General features: G+C 30.3%; 1 protein-coding gene across 4 annotated transcripts; it reads left to right on the plus strand.

Annotated features, from left to right (window-relative positions):
* The first annotated feature begins 5,103 nt into the window (after nucleotides 1–5,103).
* On the plus strand, nucleotides 5,104–18,893 carry LOC143240893 (palmitoyltransferase ZDHHC23-like). 4 transcript variants are annotated; one of them, XM_076484137.1, is made up of 4 exons: nucleotides 5,112–5,440; nucleotides 7,956–8,045; nucleotides 11,732–11,908; nucleotides 17,449–18,893. In XM_076484137.1, exons 1-4 carry the CDS (start codon nucleotides 5,328–5,330, stop codon nucleotides 17,639–17,641), a joined length of 573 nt encoding a protein of 190 aa, XP_076340252.1. In that variant the 5' UTR covers nucleotides 5,112–5,327; the 3' UTR covers nucleotides 17,642–18,893. The 4 variants fall into 4 exon arrangements, with proteins under 4 accessions (XP_076340251.1, XP_076340252.1, XP_076340248.1 ...); XM_076484133.1 differs by having other exon boundaries at nucleotides 5,117–5,440; nucleotides 7,956–8,555; XM_076484134.1 differs by lacking the exon at nucleotides 5,112–5,440 and adding an exon at nucleotides 5,523–5,672 and having other exon boundaries at nucleotides 7,956–8,555.
* The last annotated feature ends 1,614 nt before the right edge of the window (nucleotides 18,894–20,507 follow it).

The following is a 20,507-nucleotide window of genomic DNA, read 5'->3' on the forward strand; positions in this document are numbered from 1 at the left end:
AGATGAAAAATGGATATTTTATAAAAAATGTTAAGCACTACAGGCAATGGCTCAGTGCAGGTAAACTGGCTAAAGCACAGCCCATAATGGATCTCCACCTTAGAAAAGTCTTGTTAAGCGTTTGGTGGAATATTATTGATGTGATCAATTTTGAGTTACTGCCACTCAATGTAGTGATTACATCAGACTTCTATTATCAACAGTTAGAGCGCTTGAATGTTGCACTGAAAGAAAAGAGATCTGCTTTGATCAATTGTGAAGATGTTGTATTACACCAAGACAATGCACAGCCCCATACAGGAGGGATCACATCTGCAAAGATTGAAGATCTAGATTGAGATAAACTTCTACATCCTCCTTATTCTCCAGACCTTGTACCATCTGATTATCATCTATTCCGATGTTTGTAGAAGTATCTTGATAGTAAAGAGCTTGGAACTCATGAAGATGTCAAAACTACCCTATATACTTAAAAGATGACCTGATACATCTCTAATTTCAATCATCTCTGATTTTTTTATTAGAGAGAATTATTTTATTTTTATAAAAATAATGTGTTTTTTTAGCAAAGTAAGCATACATGTTTCAAGTATTAATATTTAATTGCACTTGAGGATTACCCCTTCTAAATATAAATATAGCAAATTTCGAAATCTCTAGTTGACCAAATTAACAGCTGTCTTACAAAATCTTGGTGAGAGCTAAGAAATGTAAAAGTAACTCAAGTAATCAAGATGAATTTTAAGAAAGACATGAGACAGTTTTTATTTAAACTTGTTATGTACAGCAAATGGAATGAGACTAACCGTTGAAATGAAGTTTTTATGATGTACTTTGGTGAAAAAATACGAGTTCCCCTTTGATGATATGGGTAACAATGAATTATATATAAAGCTATTAGACATAGAAAGGCGATCACAGAGAAAGTCATGTGTTGTTTTATAATTGCTTTATATATATAGTCTCTCAACTTAAAGATAAATTACAGGAAGTTGAAAAAAAACACGGTATTTCAGTTTTGGGTAGATTATTACCATATTTATCACTAAAAAGTTTGAGTTAAGTTTTCCTAGAAAAAGTAACACGAATAATGTTGTCAAGGAAGTCATTTACAGGACAAATTGTTGGAACTGTGTAAATCGTTATACGAGAGAGATTGGTCGTAGCCTACTTTATTTCACCCGTTTAAGAATACAGGAGACAATAGTAAAGTGAAACTGTTAGAATTGTTCATAAAGAAGGAAATATCAGTAATGTAAAATATAAAAAAGTGGTGTTAATTAATTAAAATAAGTCGGATACAAAAAAAGGAACATCAACGGTTTATAAGTAGTCTGAATAGTTAACTGACGCAACTCACAAGGTATTTTCAAACTTGTTAGACCATTGAGTAACACACCTGATGACATCATGCTATAGTTTTAGATATAGGATACCTCATGCATATATGACTCATTTGTTATTAAAACATATGCTAATACAAAATCGTTTCGAAAGAAACTATACATGGAGTACTCAAGTCAGGATTCAAGCCTGTTTTGATGTTGACATTTAATGCTTTTAGTTTGAGGTGATTTTATAGTCACAATTTGAAAATTTGCCATATAAGTTTCGCTGAAGAAAGAGAAGAGGATAGGTGGGATAAAAATCCATCCAACACCACCTTCTCTCTTATTCATGTAGTAGCAGATAACAAAGACAGAAAAATCCTCTTATATAACTACATTTACAATAATTTAAAACTCGTAGTTATTTTCTAATCCAGTTCTACTCAATATCATAACTCATTTCGAAGTTTACAGTGTGCAAAATATGTTTGAACTTCAAATTTGAGAGTCAATTTTAAAAACACTATAAATTACACTTTATCAGATTTCATCACAGCTGTTAAAAAAAAGAATCCCCTGTACTACATCATTTGAAGATAAAAGATTAAACATGGAATTCATGCCATTTTTAATATACGAAATCGTGTACGGTGATGTAGGAACTTTTTTATCAGGAGGAGAAACATTGAACGATTATGAAATTGTTAGATATCACTTACACATTAATGGTATATATTCATATATATAGTTTCAAGAAATGGAAACGATCCAGTTGATCAACAACATTGATATGAGGTTATATGTAAGTTGCTTGTGGTGAAGAATGAACTTTAAAATAATTGTACATATATATTCATACCAATTTCAAATTATGTCCTATAAATTGAGGTAGCTTTTTTGAAGCTAATGTTTACCCTTTCATAAATAATAATATTTTGATTGTTGATAATCTGTTTTAACTTCTAATATAGAAATGTTTCTAACTTATAGATTGAAAAACATCTTGGTGAAAGTGATCACTACTCAAAAAGGGATGATATTTCACTGCGTATGGAGATACGGAAATTTTATACCCAATTTCAGAGAATCAAATTTCGAAGGATGACATAAAAATTATATATATATTAAATTGAGCAACTAAATTAACTGGCGATACCGATAAAGTGTGGAAACTTCTAACTTTTTTTTTAAATATTCAAGAGACGCATGCCCTTCATACCAAAAATAAAAAGTGGCTATAAGTAAAAAAAAGTTTAGCTCACAAAAGAAAAAAGGGAGCATTATTGAGAAAATGTATTATAAATTTAGGAAATATGAAGTGACTACTATGGTGATAGGTTTGGAGATTTGTAGTAAATGAAAACATTACATTACATTAAGCATCTCGATTCCATGAAGGAACATAGGGCCGCAATCTCTTGCGGATTCATTAACAGGCTGGGTTTTAAGTGAGTAAATTGTTAGCCTACTGCACAACCCCCAACCAGGAGGAGAAACCTGAGCCGTCCCTAATTTTGCAGTGTAAGACTAGAGGGAAGGCAGCTAGTCATCATCACCCACCGCCAACTCTTGGGCTACTCTTTTACCAACAAATAGTGGGATTGACTGTCACATTATAACGCCCTCACGGCTAAAAGGGTAAGCATGTTTAGCGCGACTGGGATGCGAACCTGCGACCCTCGGATTACGAGTCGCACGCCTAACGCGCTCGGCCGTGCCGGGCCCAGTAAATGAAAAAAGAGTTTGTTAAATGTTAGAAATGGAAAAAAAAAGGTTGTCTCAAATTTTAAAATTTAATAGTAAGGATTCCTTTAAACATACTATGAATAAGCCAAATGTTAGGTTATGATAAGTAAGACCATTTGAGAGGTGTTTGTTTGTTTTCGAATTTCGCGCAAAGCTACACGAGGGCTATCTGCTCTAGCCGTCCCTAATTTAGTAGTGTAAGACTAGAGAAAAAGTATCTAGTCATCACAACCCATCGCCATCTCTAGGGTTACTTTTTTACCAACGAATAGTGAGATTGACTGTCACATTATAACGCTCCTATAGCTGAAAACGCGAACATGTGTAGTTTGACTTGAATTTGAACTCGCGACCCTCAGATTACGAGTCGAGCGTCTTAACCACCTGGTCATGATGGGCTTCATTTGAGAGGTGATAAAAAGAAGTATCAAATACAAATATAGCTGAGATATTAATTAAATTTTTATTATTGAAGATTCATGTAATATTACTTATTTTGAACAATTGATAGATGAAAACAAGATCAAACCAAATTATTTCATTAATTCTGAGCTTGTTAAGAAACGTTTGTAATGATAAAGACCACGTGGTAGATAATATTTACCGAAAATGGAGACATTTGACACATATTTGCTACTATTGATTCAAAGTCCTTGAAGAATGGGCAGTAATTATAGGCCTATTAGTTTCACATCAATTATGAGAAAAAATTATGGAAATTTGATAAAAGAAAAAGTGCTTTGCAAGATAATTTGAAAAAAATAAATTTAATTGAATAGCCAGCACGGTTTCAGTTGGGGAGGGAGGAGGGAATTCGTCTTACTAATCTTTTGACATTGTTTTGAAGGAATTATTGCTTATGTAAATGAGGGTACAGGTGTAGGTTTGATATATCTAGATTTTCAGAAAGCATTTGACAAGATGTTAAGCAAAAGACTTGTTACATTACTTTAGGTGTTTGGGGTAAATTGGCTCAATGGATACAAAACTGATTGGAACAAAGAAGGCAGAGAATTCAGTAAAACTGAGTTACTGTCACAAGTGAAGTTGGGACTTTTTGCTGTTACTGAATTACATCAGTGACGTAGATGATTATATGGCTAATGAATTATTTAAACTAGCTGAAGATATTAAGGTTATTTGTTATTTTGAATTAAGCACAAATCTACACAATGGGCCATCTGTGCTATGCCCACCACGGTATCGAAACCCGGTTTTTAGCGTTGTAAATCCGCAGAAATACCGCTGAGCCACTGGGGGGCAAAGATATTAAGGACTTGGATGTTGCTGTTTGAGAACAGAATGTTGCTACTTTAGAAATAATTTGTATTATTTGATGAGTTGGGGAACAAACGTTAGAGAGGTCCGGCATGGCCAAGCGTGTTAAGGCGTGCGACTCGTAATCTGAGGGTCGCAGGTTTGTATCCCCATCGCACCAAACATGCTCGCCCTTTCAGCCGTGTGGGCGTTATAATGTTACGGTCAATCCCACTGTTCGTTGGTAACAGAGTAGCCCAAGAGTTGGCGGTGGGTGGTGATGACTAGCTGCCTTCCCTTTAGTCTTACACTGCTAAATTAGGGACGGCTAGTACAGATAGCCCTAGAGTAGCTTTGTGCGAAATTCAAAAAACAAACAATTAAAATCCCTTTTCTCTTGTTTTAAGTCCAAAGACGTTCCGCTGTGCCATTGGGGGCTACATAGATGCAGAGAAGTAATCGCTCATTTGTTTGTTCCACTTCTGATTCTTTTGTTTTATTTTTTTTATTTCTGCTTATACTGTTATAAGGTATTATTAACAGTGGTTAAAGTATATTGAGTATTTATGTATACTACTACTGTGCAAAACAGTAAAGAAAAACAAAATAAAGTGGCACATTAAAACCTTAAGTAATATTTAAATAGTAAACAAATATGATATTTCTCATGCAGTATAAAATGTAAGGTTAGTTAACATATCCATGCGCTATGTTAATAACATTTTTGTACCATCCAATTAAATAAATTTCGTTTGTTTTTCGAACTCGTGAAGAACCATTGAACAAAGTAGATATGAAATAAAATAAATATATAAAATCAATAGTAATAACTAATGGATTGATAAAAAGATGTACACATACAACTGGTGGATGCAGTTTTTATTTCTTTACTTAACATTTCAATATTACCATTTTCTGTTTATGTGTATGTTTAATTAGTTTTATCAAATACTCACATAAGTTTATACCAGATGACATCACAGTAAATTTGACAAGATGCAAAAACAGAATGTTTTGTGTTGTTGCGAATATGTTAATAATAAAGGAGAAAGAAGTCATTTAATGGGATTTTGCTGTGATTGTGAAGCTTTAGACGAATCCTTTGATAGGTAAGCTGACCTTCTGTTTTGTTACGACATAATCTTTTTTAGCGTACAAAATAGACTAAAATATTTTTTTGCAGTAAGTGTTGCCTAACGTACAGAAAGAGTTAGTGTATTCTCAGTTATTAGAACTACTACGAGTAGCAAATTTAAGTAAACAGTTGTAAAACGTAAACCTCTGTATTACTATTAGTAATAGTGCCTTTATAGTTTACTTCAAATTTGATGGAACTGATAAGTAATAAAGATATATATATATATATATATATATATATATATAACTACTACCACTTGCAGTAGTGACTAGTCCTAACTAATTTACATCATTGCTCGAACTTGATAAGTATATGAGCGAGGCAACGACATGCTTTCACTTTATTAACAAACTACATATATGTAGTATAATAAATACTAAGTAATTACACGTGGAATTCCTGAATATAAAAATAAAATAACATATATTGATAACTAAAGTGGAACGTTTATTTTAATTGAAGTAGACCTAGATTAGAGGGTATACTTTTGTAATTTGTTCCAAGTGGTAAGCCAATTGTTTCAGAATATTAAAGATTGACTTGTAACATTTACAGCATGTAATATGATGGTAAAATCAGAGACTATGTCACACATTCTCATGCTGTTATTGAAAATATCAAATTACAAACTTCAAGCCATTAAACTGAGATGTTTCTACAGGTATATCTACTGCATTATCAGGCTGATTCACTTATGGCCAACAAGTCTACTTAATAACAATAGTATTAATTTTTAGGCTTTGTTGTATCTATACTTGCATATAATAATAATTCTGAAGAAATTCATTAGAAAACATAATTTAAAACAAAACATTTAAATTTAACCAAACTTCTACTCTTCAAATGAATTTTAAAATTCTTCCAATTGCAAAAATCTGTCTTATTGCTCAAAAATACTAAGGAACACCTTTTCCCTTCCATGAGTTCAGTATTAGCATGTAGTACCACGATGTTCGATAGGAAGTGGCTAAGTAGTGTGGCAGTTACTATAAACATTTCAAATTCACTGTGGTTCCTGTAGCATGTGCATCTCCCAAAAGACCAAAAGGTCCATAGCATTTATCCTGATGCTGTATATGAACTAATATTGATCCTTGCAATGTTGATTTTAGCACATTTTGAGTAGTAATGTAAATATGATTGAATGACTCAGAATATTTATTGAAACATAATGAGCCTTCATGTGGTGAAAATAATAAACAGCTGAGTTATAGTATTTACATCTTTTTTGTTATGAATACCTCTTGGTGAAGATGCTTTTAAGTGTCACCAAGTTGCATTTAATGGACACAATGTTAGTATTTCAAGTATAAATGACCAGAAGTAAAATTTACCTATCAAAGAATATTTGAAATATGATATAACTACCTCTAATTATTTGTGCATTTACTAATACTTGTTTATTGTTAGTCTTCAACAATTAGACTTGTTGTTAATTGCAAAATTTGTTTGCAAGTGGTGAAGTAAAAAAACAGATGGATAAGAATGCTTAATTAGGTTTCAATCTTTTCTGCACATTGAAATAAAAATAAATAAATTTCAGTGTCTAATTTTCAGTAAGCCAGGTTTGAAGCTGCAAGACAAAATTTCTCAGTGGTGATTTGCACAATGAGTTAAAAATTATATAGGACAGTACTGGACAATTTCTTAAAATAAACTGTTTAAAACAATTCAAAGTAAGCATGTTCATAAAAAGAGAAAAAGGATATCAGGGAAGATCACATTTAATTGATGTACTTAAGATCAAAGGAGAAAATGAAGGATGAATGCCATAAGTTTAAGAAGGATAAAAATGAAATGGAAGATTTGCAGAACTATAGGAAGGCTCTGAATTTGGTTAGAAAAGAAATAATTACTTTATAAAAGGGCTTATGAGTAACAGGTAGCTGACAACTTTAAACAGCAAGAAAAATGTTAAAAAGGGGATTGGACCCCTAAAGAATTGTAATTTCAAAGGTTTTTTTTAAGAATTTAAGTTGGCCAATTTTAAATTGTCTTCTGTTTGTTTGTTTTAATAAGAGATATTAGCAATGCATGAAAAAGAGGTCTCCCAGGCAGCTTTAACATGTGAGAGTATGAATATGTACATTTAAATATTACAAATTTTAAGTATTTGGTATTATACATAACCAGGGGTTTTCTTAGTGTGCATTTAATTACAAATTGTACAACTGTTAAAAATATTTGTGCTGTTGAAAATTCATGTACATAAGTGAGTTAAAGTAGGTAATTATTAAAAGAAAAAACATTTACAGTTATAAAATTCCATTCTAGAATTTATAGATAAATGTATTTACTAAAATATCCTTTATTTTTTCAATCATTTATTACCAGACCTTTTATATTTGAGGTGCAATAAGGCATCATGTATTAATGAATGATGAAGTTAAAATATAGTTGTGCAATTGAAAAAAAAATCCTTAATAAAAGATTTGTACATAACTATTTTCATAGTTCAGTTGATTTCAACATTAATTTATTTTCAGATTGATAACATGCAAGTCTGTTCGGTTGGATTCCTGTTCAAGAATAATGGACACTGTAGCTGATCGTTTGAGATTACCATGGTGTGATGGGTATGGAGCTAGAAAGATTGATCCAGATGTTTTGCTGGCAGTTATACTGTTATTAACAACATTATTTCTTGCTGCACAGGGTTTGGTAGCCACTATTGTAGTTTTTGGACTGTTACCTTTCTTATTGATTAGTATATATATAAAATATTTAAGGATTCGTCCACAGTCTTATTTTTTTTTAACATGGACAGTGTGTTCATTTTTGTTTCTTCTTGGAGTTTTTCAATTTGAAGTCATTCCCTATCTTGAAATACTATTTTCAGAGAACTTTGTTTTAATGTGTTTTGTAAGTGTGATGTGTGTTTGTGGCTACTTAACGAACTTAGGCCCTGGACAACCACGAAACATTGAAATTCATGATCTACAAGAAAGAGGAGGCAATTCCATAAGCTTAGTAATATCAGATTATGAATCCAAATGTAAAATATGTTTAATCCACCAACCTGATAGGTGTTGTCACTGTCGTATTTGTAATCACTGTGTACTAAGACAAGATCATCATTGTGTATGGTGAGTTTTAACTTTTTTTTACCTTAAGGTTCATTTAACAATGTCTTTTCACACGTGTTATACATACACCAAATTATTAACCTAATTATTCTATGCTTGGTATAAACTTACAAGGTTGTTGCAGTATTCCTTTTTCTTTAAGTAAGTTTTATAAAGTGAGACAGTGCAGTAATGTTCATTAGGACATAAAAGACAATTGAATAGTAGAAGAGTACACAATCCATCAAAATCACTTATTATAATAATACTATGATTAGAATATATGGTTTGTGTACCTCATAGTCTAACAAATCATTTGAAATTTAATGTCTGTTAATTTTGTTAACTGTGAGAATGTGTAATACATTCCCAATATTGACAGATTTTAACAGACATGTGTATAGTAAGACTAAATATAAATGTGTATTTCCTAATTTGTTTCTTTGCTAAGGTATTACCTTCTGTTATAAGTTATTTCATTTGCAATAATTATTTCATGTTTCACACTGTATTCCATTCAACAATCTTGTATATAATTCCTTCAAGATAAAGTTGTATTACATGCTATATATATTTTCAAAAACTTAATCTAAATATTGCAAAATCACATTTTATGTACATTAGTAGATTTTACATTGCCATTTATAGTGAGATCAAATCAGAAGAACAGATGTGTTTTTTGAAGATTTATTAATGAGTACAGGTTACTGGTATTTTATCTGGAGTTGACTCCAATGAGTGTTCTTTTGTAAGTTCAGAATCTAGATAGTTGTATGCACTTACATTAAAACACAATTTTTATTTTTAAAAAATGGGCAATTACAAATTATATACATGAGAAGTGTTAAATAAAACAGTAACCTGAAATAATGGTTGACAATTTAATAAAATTAAAAAAACCATGGATATTACAATTAATATTTTATGAATTTCACATATTAATTGCCATTAAAAAGTTGCAGATTAAGCACTGCAAGACCTAGGTTGTAAACAGTATTGTTGATTATTGGTTTAAAATTTATAATCTTAACATTCCTATGTCACATAGGATCCTGAGACTATTTATCAGCAGCACTATTGTTTTGATTGTTTTCTTTTGACAAGTTTAAGTGCTCAGATGTTAATACACATGAAGGGGGAAAGCTCTCTCGGCACCAACATAATCATATATAACATTTGACTTTGGTAAAGTTAGCTGTTGCTTTTCACTTAGTCTAGTGAAGTTTTTGTACTAGGAGTGTGTAAAAATAGCATTTCAGATCTATCTTTCATCTTATAGAACTTCCTGCCAAAGTAGCATTTTGTGTTATTTAAGAATTCATCAGTTAGACTGGACCTGCTGTAGCCAATTTGTAGTTAAACCCTATCCAAATATTTTTAACACTTCTGTGCTATAAAGAAAAATTATACCATTGATTAAAATGTTATATAAAATAGACAGGTAATTATTCTTATACACATTTTTTAAATACATTTTAAGTTGAAATTTATTGAAGAGAAAGTTTTGTATATTTAATTTTGTACATAAAAATTAGAAAGGAAACCAAAATGATTGTATGTTTTGATTTTGGGTTGATTTTAATGTGTTCCAAACATAAACATTAGTGAATTTGCTGAAGTTTTTTAGTGTGTAATATGGCACTCATACACGTAACCTTCACGGAGTAAAGTGCAAATATTTGTTAGCAAAATAATTCCATTTGAACCTTGTAACTTCAATACAAGTGTAGGTTTATTAACCTTAGTTGTTAAAGTGTGATATTGTAGCCTGTGTCTCATGTTTGAGAAATTTTATAGGCTAAACACAATCTAAACACAAAACAAAAACTTTTTTTTTTTTTTTTACTTGTTTCAGCTGTATGAGCAAGTATGGCTCCTAGTTCAGGAGAGATCAAAACACAGAGATAAAAGCTTAGTTTGTGATATGTTGCTAGAGAAAAAAGATATTTTAGAATAGTTTTCACCAAACTACACACTTTATTTTGCACATAACTATACCAAGTTTCATTTCACTGAAAATGTTGCCATTTGTTAGACCTACTGGCTGAAAAAGGCAAATAAAATTACTGAAAGGAAATGCATATTTAAGAGAGGTTTAAACTTATCAAATGTATTAGATCAAACCTTCTAATTAGGCATTTTTAAACATTGACTTGTTAATAATATTGGCATGGTAAAAAATTGTTGATTTTTTGCTAGTTATTGCAAACACTAGTTCTTCATGTAGTATTTTTCTTAAACAATAAATAAAAAAAAACTTAGTGGAAAGCTTTATAAGAATTTAGGAGTAGATAAAACTCAGTAATTGAATCTGTAACAAAGATAAGCAGTTACTTGCTTGTTAAAAATATATCAGGTGTGTCTAACCTGCAAAGTCATGTAAAAATATTTTATTTTGTTGGAACTATATAATATCTACAAATGTCATGTCAAGTTTCCAATAGTTTTATCCAATTGCTTTTTGAAATAGAATAAACATATACAACAGGTACATCACATCAACCTTCCTGTATTTTTGAGAGTTAAAGAAGTTGCATATCCTGTCTTTAGATCTTAAGTCATTCTGTACTCCCCGAAGCTGATTATCACTTCCTTCTATGGGCCTTTAGTCACTGAAGGCACATATCCTAGATTGGTTTGAGTATATGGTAATCTTTTTAAAATCAGGACCTACATCTTACCTTACAGTTTCTACCCTCCTACTTTTTGATTAAAGTTATGGTAAATATAGAAATAAGATTGTGCAATTATATGTAATTATTGATCAGTTAGTGGAAATGAAAAGCATGATAGGTGATAACTAATTTCTTCTGCAGTTTCAGTTATGTTGCTTATATATTGATTTTGTGTGATTTATTATTCTTGTTACACTTGGCCCAGGTTTAATCTAAATTACATGTATAAATATACATAAAAAAAAATTTCTTTCCCTAGGATTTGTACCAGTAACATGGTCTCTCAACTCTTGTGTGTTTTTAAAGCTAGAAATAATTCCATTCAACATTCTTTTAAAATTAATAAACTTTCTAGAAAATGTTCCAAGAAAGTAGCCTCCAAAAGTTAACCCTAGTAACTTGTTAAGGCTGTTTATGTTGTGATAAAAGCATAGAAGGATGAATACAAATACTGACATATTTACTATATTCAGTCCTTAATATTTGCATAAAACTATTATCTATGAAACATTTCTTTTGCAGGTTAAATTGTTGTATTGGAGCTAAGAATCACCGGTATTTTATTATAGGCCTATTTGCATTGATAATAGCCTGTTGCTATGGGGCTAATTTGACACTGACAACAATTTGTCACCCAAAACTGATGTGGGGAACTATATTGTTGCCAGACAACTGTAATGATGTGTATGGTGACATTCAGTGAGTATTCTGGATTAGTTCATTACATTTGTTGTAAAATACTAAAACAGTAACCTTCATGTTTCATTTACAGTATCTAGAAGCAGGTGTATATATATATATGGATCTGAACTTAGCCATACTTATGGTTGTACTTTCTTTCTCTTATTGCCACTTCATTTCACATTCTTCCTTGAATGTCTTGAGTTATGAGTATTTTATAAATTTCTGCTACATATTTAATTTTGTGTTATTTTATAAAAGTACACTTCTGTGACGTGTCACTATCAATTAAGACGCACCAAAATTAATGTTTTAACCTTTATAAGATGCTTTATTTAAGTAAAAGTTTTCACTTTCTGTTTATATTTGTGTAGGAGAGAAAGTTTATAACTTCTTAATTTAGAGGTCAGATAATTTTTTTAAATCTAATTTTTTTTTTTTCAAGAAGCCCTACGGTGTTTGCTAAAGTTCATTGAATTGTTTGAAATTTCTGAATCAACATTTTTGTGAACAAAATGAAACTTGTGTAACAGCACAATACAGCTTCATTCTGATCAGCAAGTTTAAGTATCAGTATTAATGAAGTAATACACACACAATTTTTTTTAAATTGTGTTTTTTTATAATGAACAATTACTAAATATAAAACTTAGGTTGTTAGAAGTAAAACTGTTTTATTTTAATATATTTTTATTCACTAAGTAAAAACAAATTAGGTAACATTTGCCAAACTTTATAGTTTTATATATTTTGATGAAAAATAGGCTTAAGCATGAATTTTATTGCAAAATTAAGAAGGATAAGACAGTGAAGTTTTGAGTGTAATACTGACTGAAATGCTACATATGCATATTATGGCTGCTAACAACTACTCCTCCTCCTTGGCATTTAACAAGACAAGGGAGTATAGATTGATAGATATAAATGTTATGGAATGAATGATTCATGCTTAGTATTTGCTATTAAATTAAATTATAAAGTTTTTATTATTAGTTGTTTTACCTGTTTTTAATTTTTGTATTTTTCATATTAAAATGAGCCAATTAGTTCTGAAGCCCATAAAGCCATTCTAAATAATGTCTTTTTTTAAATGCATTTCTTTCAGTTTTGTTGAAAACATGAATAATTTTTATAACCATTGGTAAATTTGCCTTTTGCTACATATTTAGATTTATTAAAAATACAGTGAAAGGGGGTGGAGCAATTTTAATTAACGTAATACATAACATGGATAAAATAAGTGTTACTAAAATATCAGTTTCAGTTTGTTGTTAAAAGTACAGGTGAACAGAAATGTAACCTGAAAAGAACTTTAACGATTCAGCAAACAACAGCACTAAAGATTCTCAAAAGAGTAAGAAAGATCATATTAGCAGGGCTCATGATTAACTTTTGTTTTAGGAAGTCAGCCAGGCCTCCTAAACATGTCATGTTTAGGGTTTTGCAAGCAATTGTATGGGTCAGTCCTGTAGTATATTCTAAACATTATTCTATTGTATAGGCTCTCAGAACAATCACTGAATTAACTAGTGAATATGATATGAATTGAAACTTAAGGTAACATATTTTAATTTATTATGTTGTGAAGAACTCTTACTTCATGAAAGAAAAATGCAAGTCAAACCATTTCATTTTTTACACCACTTAAACGATTATTATTTCCTATAATCTTTAATTTCTCTCTAATGCATGGTACAACAGTAATTTTTTGTTCCATTTTTATAGTACCTTTCTTTAATCAAAATAAATAATAAAAGAAAATATGTGTATTACTTCCAGTGTAATTTATTCTTTTGTTCCCCATTAATGTCTTTTCCTAATCAAGCAGTTAACATGTATTGAGCTATAGCATAAAATATAGGGAGATTCCATTATTTTGGAGTTTTTAATTTGTTTATTGGAAACATGTCTCTTAAAAATATAAACCAAATAAAAAAATATGTTTTGTCAGAAAAGACCAAAAATGCCTTAAAAGCATCACAATTTCTCATCACTGAGAAACCAATACTCTTACTGGAAATAATAGATCAAATCTTTGAATTCTACAACCATTTTTATTCGTCATGCAATTTATGTTTTTAATAATTGCTTACAAATTTTAAGTTTTCATACAAAAAATGACTGGAAAATGTACTAATCCAACTATCGCAAGACCATATCAGATGGGACTAGATTCCAAGTTCTTTGCATGGAACTTCCATTCCACATTAAACACTTCTGATGCATTCCAGCACATCATCCACATGGCAGTAACATTTCTTTCCACTGATGTATTTCCTCATTCATTCATTATTACCATTTACAATGTTTTTAGGTGCTCAGTACAGAGCATGTTCATATTTTTGTGTCTGTTTCACAAATCGTGCATTGCAGATATTCCTTGTGTAGCTTTGCATAAAATTCAAAGAAGAAAAAGAAAATTCACAAATTATGGAGTCCTGAGTCACCTAGCTTTTAAATAAGGCACATTGCAGCCATGAACAAGCAAGTACCATTCTGCATAAATAATTTTCAGATACTCCCATTTTCACCCACAGCAAAATTTTCTTGGGATCTTAAGATCTCCATCCTAAGAAGGACCACTCCACTTTATGTGCTATATCAAAGCAATTTATTTTTTTGCCATTAATGTTAATGAACCAAAACCCATTTAAACATCACTATTTTTACTTGTTTTAAATGTTATTGTCCCATATCAATAATTAATTAACCAGACCTGAATTTATTACTTTCATGTAATCCATTTGTGTCAACACTGAGGTGAATATCCTTGATATAGCCTTGGTTTCTTCAATCTGTGGGGGCAAATAGAAAATTCTAGTTTCTGACCACTCCTGGTTAACTTTCATGTTCCTTCTGGACTTGAAAGTTTTCAAACCAAACTATCTATCAAGCAATTTTACATTTATACACAGCTTGTTAGGATATACATAATATATAAATTATACATCAGTGTAATTAGCACAGATGTCTTCAAGCTAAACTTTCATTACACAGGCAAAAGAAATAACAAAGTTTGTGAACTGTACATGACCGACAAATGTTTGTAAGTTTGGGAAGCACCACTAATGGTTTGTTGTAAGTTCTGTTTGGTTAAGAAATGTTTAGTTCAGTTTATGTGGAGTCAAATATTTGATGGCACTTTTGATTTTAAATGGTCAGCATGGCTACCTAGCAGATATTTTTGGGGGCTGTTGTTTTCCAGACCCTCATTAATTTCAAGTCTTGACTAGATTAAAAAGTGGATGATAAAAATCCACTTCCTAAACAGTGCTAAAAGTATAGTATTTTGAGTTAATTTACTGTAAATGTAATAGTTAAAGAAAATAAAATTTGTTTTTTCTGTTGCAATTTGCTCACTATGGTATGTCTGAGAAACAAGGGAAGATTTTCATTTATTTCAATTGGAGAAAGAAGCCATTATTTGGCCCCAATTAATGCACTAGATGTGATTAATCATTATACAGATAAGATTGACTCTTACCTAGTCATCTCTTGATAAAACATATACTATTTCTACAGTGATGTCTATAACACTATTATGTATCAGATATTCAATCATATGAATGGCATGATTTACTACTTAGTGACATATTTCTATTAATTCATAACCAACTTGAGAATATCTTATTCAAAATATATTCATGTGAAAGCTTCTAATATTTTTTTCTTATATTTAGTTACCATTTTTGGAACAAAATTAGTAAACTTTAGCTTGTTTCAATCCAGTTGCCAGACAAGCTGCACACAGCAAGTGTTAGTATATATGTATATGTGTTTCAGTGTTGTACAATAATTAGGTTCAGGCTAATGCATGTGTGTATGGCTTGGCCAGAGATGTTCTTTTGTGGATGGACAGAACAGGTGGAAGAGTTTTCTTGCATGAAATTTAATTGTGACATTGATCTATGATGAGCAACTGGGATTTGTTGATGGTCAAGCTGAGTTGTTATTTTAATTCAGCTTGATCAATTAGATTTCTTAAGTCTTGGAATCAGAGAAGTTGTCAAAGTCTCAAAGTTGTTTCATCTACTGTTATAAACTAAACAGAGGTACAAATTTGATAGCCTAAAGTTATCTACTACTGTATTACAAACTGAGTGCAAAAGTTTAACACTCTTTATATTTTGTTGTTTAACCTTTAAAAAAAATTTATTTAGCTGTTTATTCCAAATGTCTGTGCACAGTGACATTATTTCACAGTTTTGTGTGACTAATTTACTTTGTAAACTGATTCAGTTATTTCTCATATCATTGCAGAACTTTTGACATACCTGTCACTCAGTGGTCATTGCATCTTGAGAATGCCATACTTAAACTAATGTGTGTTGTTCAAATACTAGATTTGTTCAAGTGTAAATGTTGTATGTCACACTTTTGTACATCAGACTATTTTTTTCACATACATGTGACAATTGTAACATTTCATTACACAACACAAAATCAAGTAAATTTTTATTTTAACAGCCAGCACTAAAACAACATTGTATGTTCACTGATAATGTGTTTTTATGGTTGAGGTACATAAAATATTGAAATAATAATAATACTTTATTGAACAAGCAAACAGTTGCCTTTCATTGAAACATTTCAATACTGAGAGCTTTAACATGTACAAGTTCCAGCATGTAGAACATTTAGAACAAACCAATATGAAGTTACTTGCATCATATACTCAGCACTTCCTTGTTTATTTATATAATTTTTCAAGTGATAAATGTAATATATAGAAAAAAACAAAATACCAGTAGCTAGGTCTCAAATTGTGTAGAGAGGTTTAAATTTATGCCTGTTAATATACAGGGGTGTGTATTTATATCAGTTTGTGTCACAAGTTCACATTTGTGACTTTTTTTGGAAAACTGTCATGATGACAAAGATCCTTGTATTCCTTTTATTTTTTTGTGTTTAAGTCATATGTGTAGCTTTAATTACTTGTTTTCAGCATTGCAGTCTTTGTTTTGAACTTGTACCTCTCATACTGGGTTCATTAACATTAATGCATTTTTGTAACAGATTTGAAAATGTTCATATATACTTGTGTAAATCTTATTTTCTGAAATTTAATACATGGTGTAGCTTGCAGATACAGTTATTGGCTTCCAAAGCTACAAATATTAAAATAAGAGTAGATGTAATGTTCATAGTGCATTCAGGGATTTAGTGTCTTCTTTCTTGTAGAAAGAGGAAAAAAAAGAACTTTTAATTAATCCTGTGACTTAATTATATTTACAAGCTCTTAGCTCTCTCTTTCTACACATTTTCTAACTTTACTCCTTATATTTTTTTAACTAAGTATTAGGTGTGAAGAATGGTCTGAAATTACACGTACTTTCTTGTACCTGTTATTGTGATGAGGTATATTTGCATGGTATTGTTTTGTATGAATTTTGAGCTGCTAAGATGTAAAATTTATTGTCCATAAAATAGTTACAATCACAATATTTGTATTTGTAGTGACATGTAAAATATTGTTTGCAATAGAAACAATGGTAGTTACACTCACAAATGATAAAATTTATCTAAGGCAACTCTTCTTTTTTCTTTCTTTTTTTCAGCATTGCCATATGTTTTGTTAGTGCTATCTATGCTCTCCTTATTGCTGCTCTGGCATTTCTTGTGGTTTGTTTCCAACTCTGGCTTATCTGTTGTAATACAACACTTCAAGAGTGGAGAAAAGGATATGTTCACCACAACAGCCAAGGTTACATCTCTAACTGCTGGAGATTTTGGTGTAAACAAGAACTCTGATGGTCATTGTTTCCAGTTTTCAAAAGAATTTGAGAATTCTGAGTTTCCCTTCTAATTTTAATTCTAATCTCTAAATGAAATTAAATAGAGATCATTTCAAATACTTGAATAGTGATTATGAAGACAAAGTTTGTTAAATAAATGTTGGAAACTTCATTCAGTTGCATTTTACTAAATCCAGTTGAAATGTATTGTAAATAATGCACATTTATAGAAAGAAATGTTTTGTTTTATTAAAGTGTTCTTTGTGACTGAGTACCTGTTGTATGTGTGTATATTGTGCAAAATGAATTAACTTATTTTGGGTTTAGCCAGTATTTTTTTCTTTTATAATTTTATTTTGTATATAAAATATATCATGGTTAATCTATTGAAGAAATTGTAATTACAATCTCAACATAAAATATTTTTTTATTGTTATCTAAAAGGGAAATAAACATACTTCATTGACTTTTAAAAGAAAGTTTCCAAGGACTATTTGAAATAATTTTAAAATCATAGTTTGTTTGTAATAATAGATAAAGAATGTATATAGTAATGTGTAAATGAATCGCAAGAAGAGATGGATGCCAAAATAAAAAAAAAAAGGCATCTTAACATCTTTCATTTTAAATATAAAGGGTCAATACAAGAAAATTATCAAATTTGTAAGCCATAGAAAATATAAATGAAAAGATATCTTAACCTGGCAAATATGTAACAGTTGTAGCATGTTGTTGAAAACAGAAAAGCTGTTTGTGTTTTTTTAAAAACACTTGGAATTTTATCAAAATCTTCCCTGTAGAAGTAAGATTTATTCTAATGAAATACATCATTTTATTCAATGAAGGGTATGTAGTAATGTACTTTTCATTTTTGTATTATGTATTTCAGAAGTGTATATGAATAAAAGTCATTAGTATATGTATTTAAAATGGAAAACTTTTTTCTGTTACAATAAGATGCACTACAGAAATTAAGTCCTTCCTGGTTTATGTAGTTAGATGTTAATCATTGTATCAGCCTATAACATATATATCAATGAAAGGCAGTAAATTGTAGTTGATTTTATTGCAAATACAAAAACTGTTTTAAAAAGTGTTGATAAAATAAGTCAAACTTCATGAAACTTGTATTAAGAATTATATAGTACATGTACAATATTCTTGGTGTTCACATATGGTGTTAAAGTCACGGGATTTATTATTTCTAAACACCTATTGAAATCTGCACTATTTCATTTTTTTTGCAGAAATAAAATTTCCTCTAAAAATGTTTCCTTTCTTTATTGAACTACATCTTTTATCATGCTGACTTACTGAGATAATGGACTAACAATAATTTTAATAATCATTTCCAACTATTCAGTAAGAAACAAAAGAATTCATAAATTTGATGATGGGTGCTGTTGAATATCTGGCTTTTCTCTGGTGTATCATTTCAACATATGGGACAGTAATGATTGGATAGCCTTTGGTATAGCTTTATGCAAACATTCTGCAACAAAAACTATCAGTGTTGCTTTTCCATGTCATAAAGATCAACTCTGAAAATATTGGTGTCAGACTATATAGTATTAACGAAAAATAAATTTATGGCTGTATAGTTACATATATGTATTCTGATATTACAGAATAACCATCACACAAGTACGTTGATGTTCAATATACGAGATTACAAAACATGGAAACACAAGTTTCGTTATTTTAGGGGAAAGAACTGAGAGCAATCTTGACATACAATGAAAATACAAGTATTTGTTCTCAACTACCAGTTTGAAAGAATGATGAAAATGCTTGAAACAAAAATGGTACTCGATGAAACGAAACTCAAGAATAAGTAAACTTGATTTAATAAAGAAGTTAACACGATTGTAAAGTGTATTTTCGCGAAATAGATTCTGCTGTGGGACATACCTCAGGCTGGCCAATATTGTGAAAGTTTAAGCTAATTTACAGGTTTGCCTTTATCTTGAAAATCTAATCTCAAATATTATGCATAATGCAGTAACTAGCCCAGCGTCATATTATTTCACCTATGCTAACAAAAGTGACAGTCTTCCCACTATTATGAAAGCAGATTTCCCAGAATGGCGTCTACCGTAGAGGTGAAAAACCCGAACTTTACTATAATAATAATAATTAGAAAAAAAGAGTTTTGAAATGCAAAATAGTTCACATATAAATTATTATCACACGTGAAAATATCGAGTATCTCATAACAAACTTGAATATACAAAAAAATGAGAATCATTTTTCATTTACCCCTTGTTTAAAGAACCGAAACTTTATGTTCAGATAATTCTATTTTAGATGTAAATTGCACATGATATGCACACAGAGAGTGAAATATAAAATAAAAATGTATCCCAGTTTTTATAAAACTACTTGGAATTACAAAGATGCCAAGGTTTTACATGGATATTAAATTCTTGAGTATATAACTCAGTGTAAAACATTTTCAGAAAGTTTTATTCGGTAGTTGGAAAGGTTTTGGATTTTTTTTTTTATGAAGAAAACCAAATTAAAGCGAGAGTATGAACTACAGAATCATCTGGTTATTTTTACAACAGAAATAATGTGTGCAAAAGTAGAGGGTATGCTTGAAGCACGTTATTGATGTTGATTTGGGTGAGAAATGTGAATATGTCTTGCATACCTTCCACAATTTGTATGATATCTATACCTTTGCAGCAGATGTAAGTAAAGCTTAAGTTTTGATCATGATTAAATGGCACTACACGCGTTTGGGAACGATAAAAAGTGTTTTATTGAAGATTTTGCTAAATAAATTTGTTCATTTACAGTTCATTGCACAACTATTGTCATCTGTCTTCCCCCAGACTTTATTTCTCTTCGCCAATTCACCCCACCCCTCATCAGTAGAT

The sequence above is a fragment of the Tachypleus tridentatus genome, chromosome 13 (assembly GCF_004210375.1).
Source record: "Tachypleus tridentatus isolate NWPU-2018 chromosome 13, ASM421037v1, whole genome shotgun sequence".
Taxonomy (NCBI): domain Eukaryota; kingdom Metazoa; phylum Arthropoda; class Merostomata; order Xiphosura; family Limulidae; genus Tachypleus; species Tachypleus tridentatus.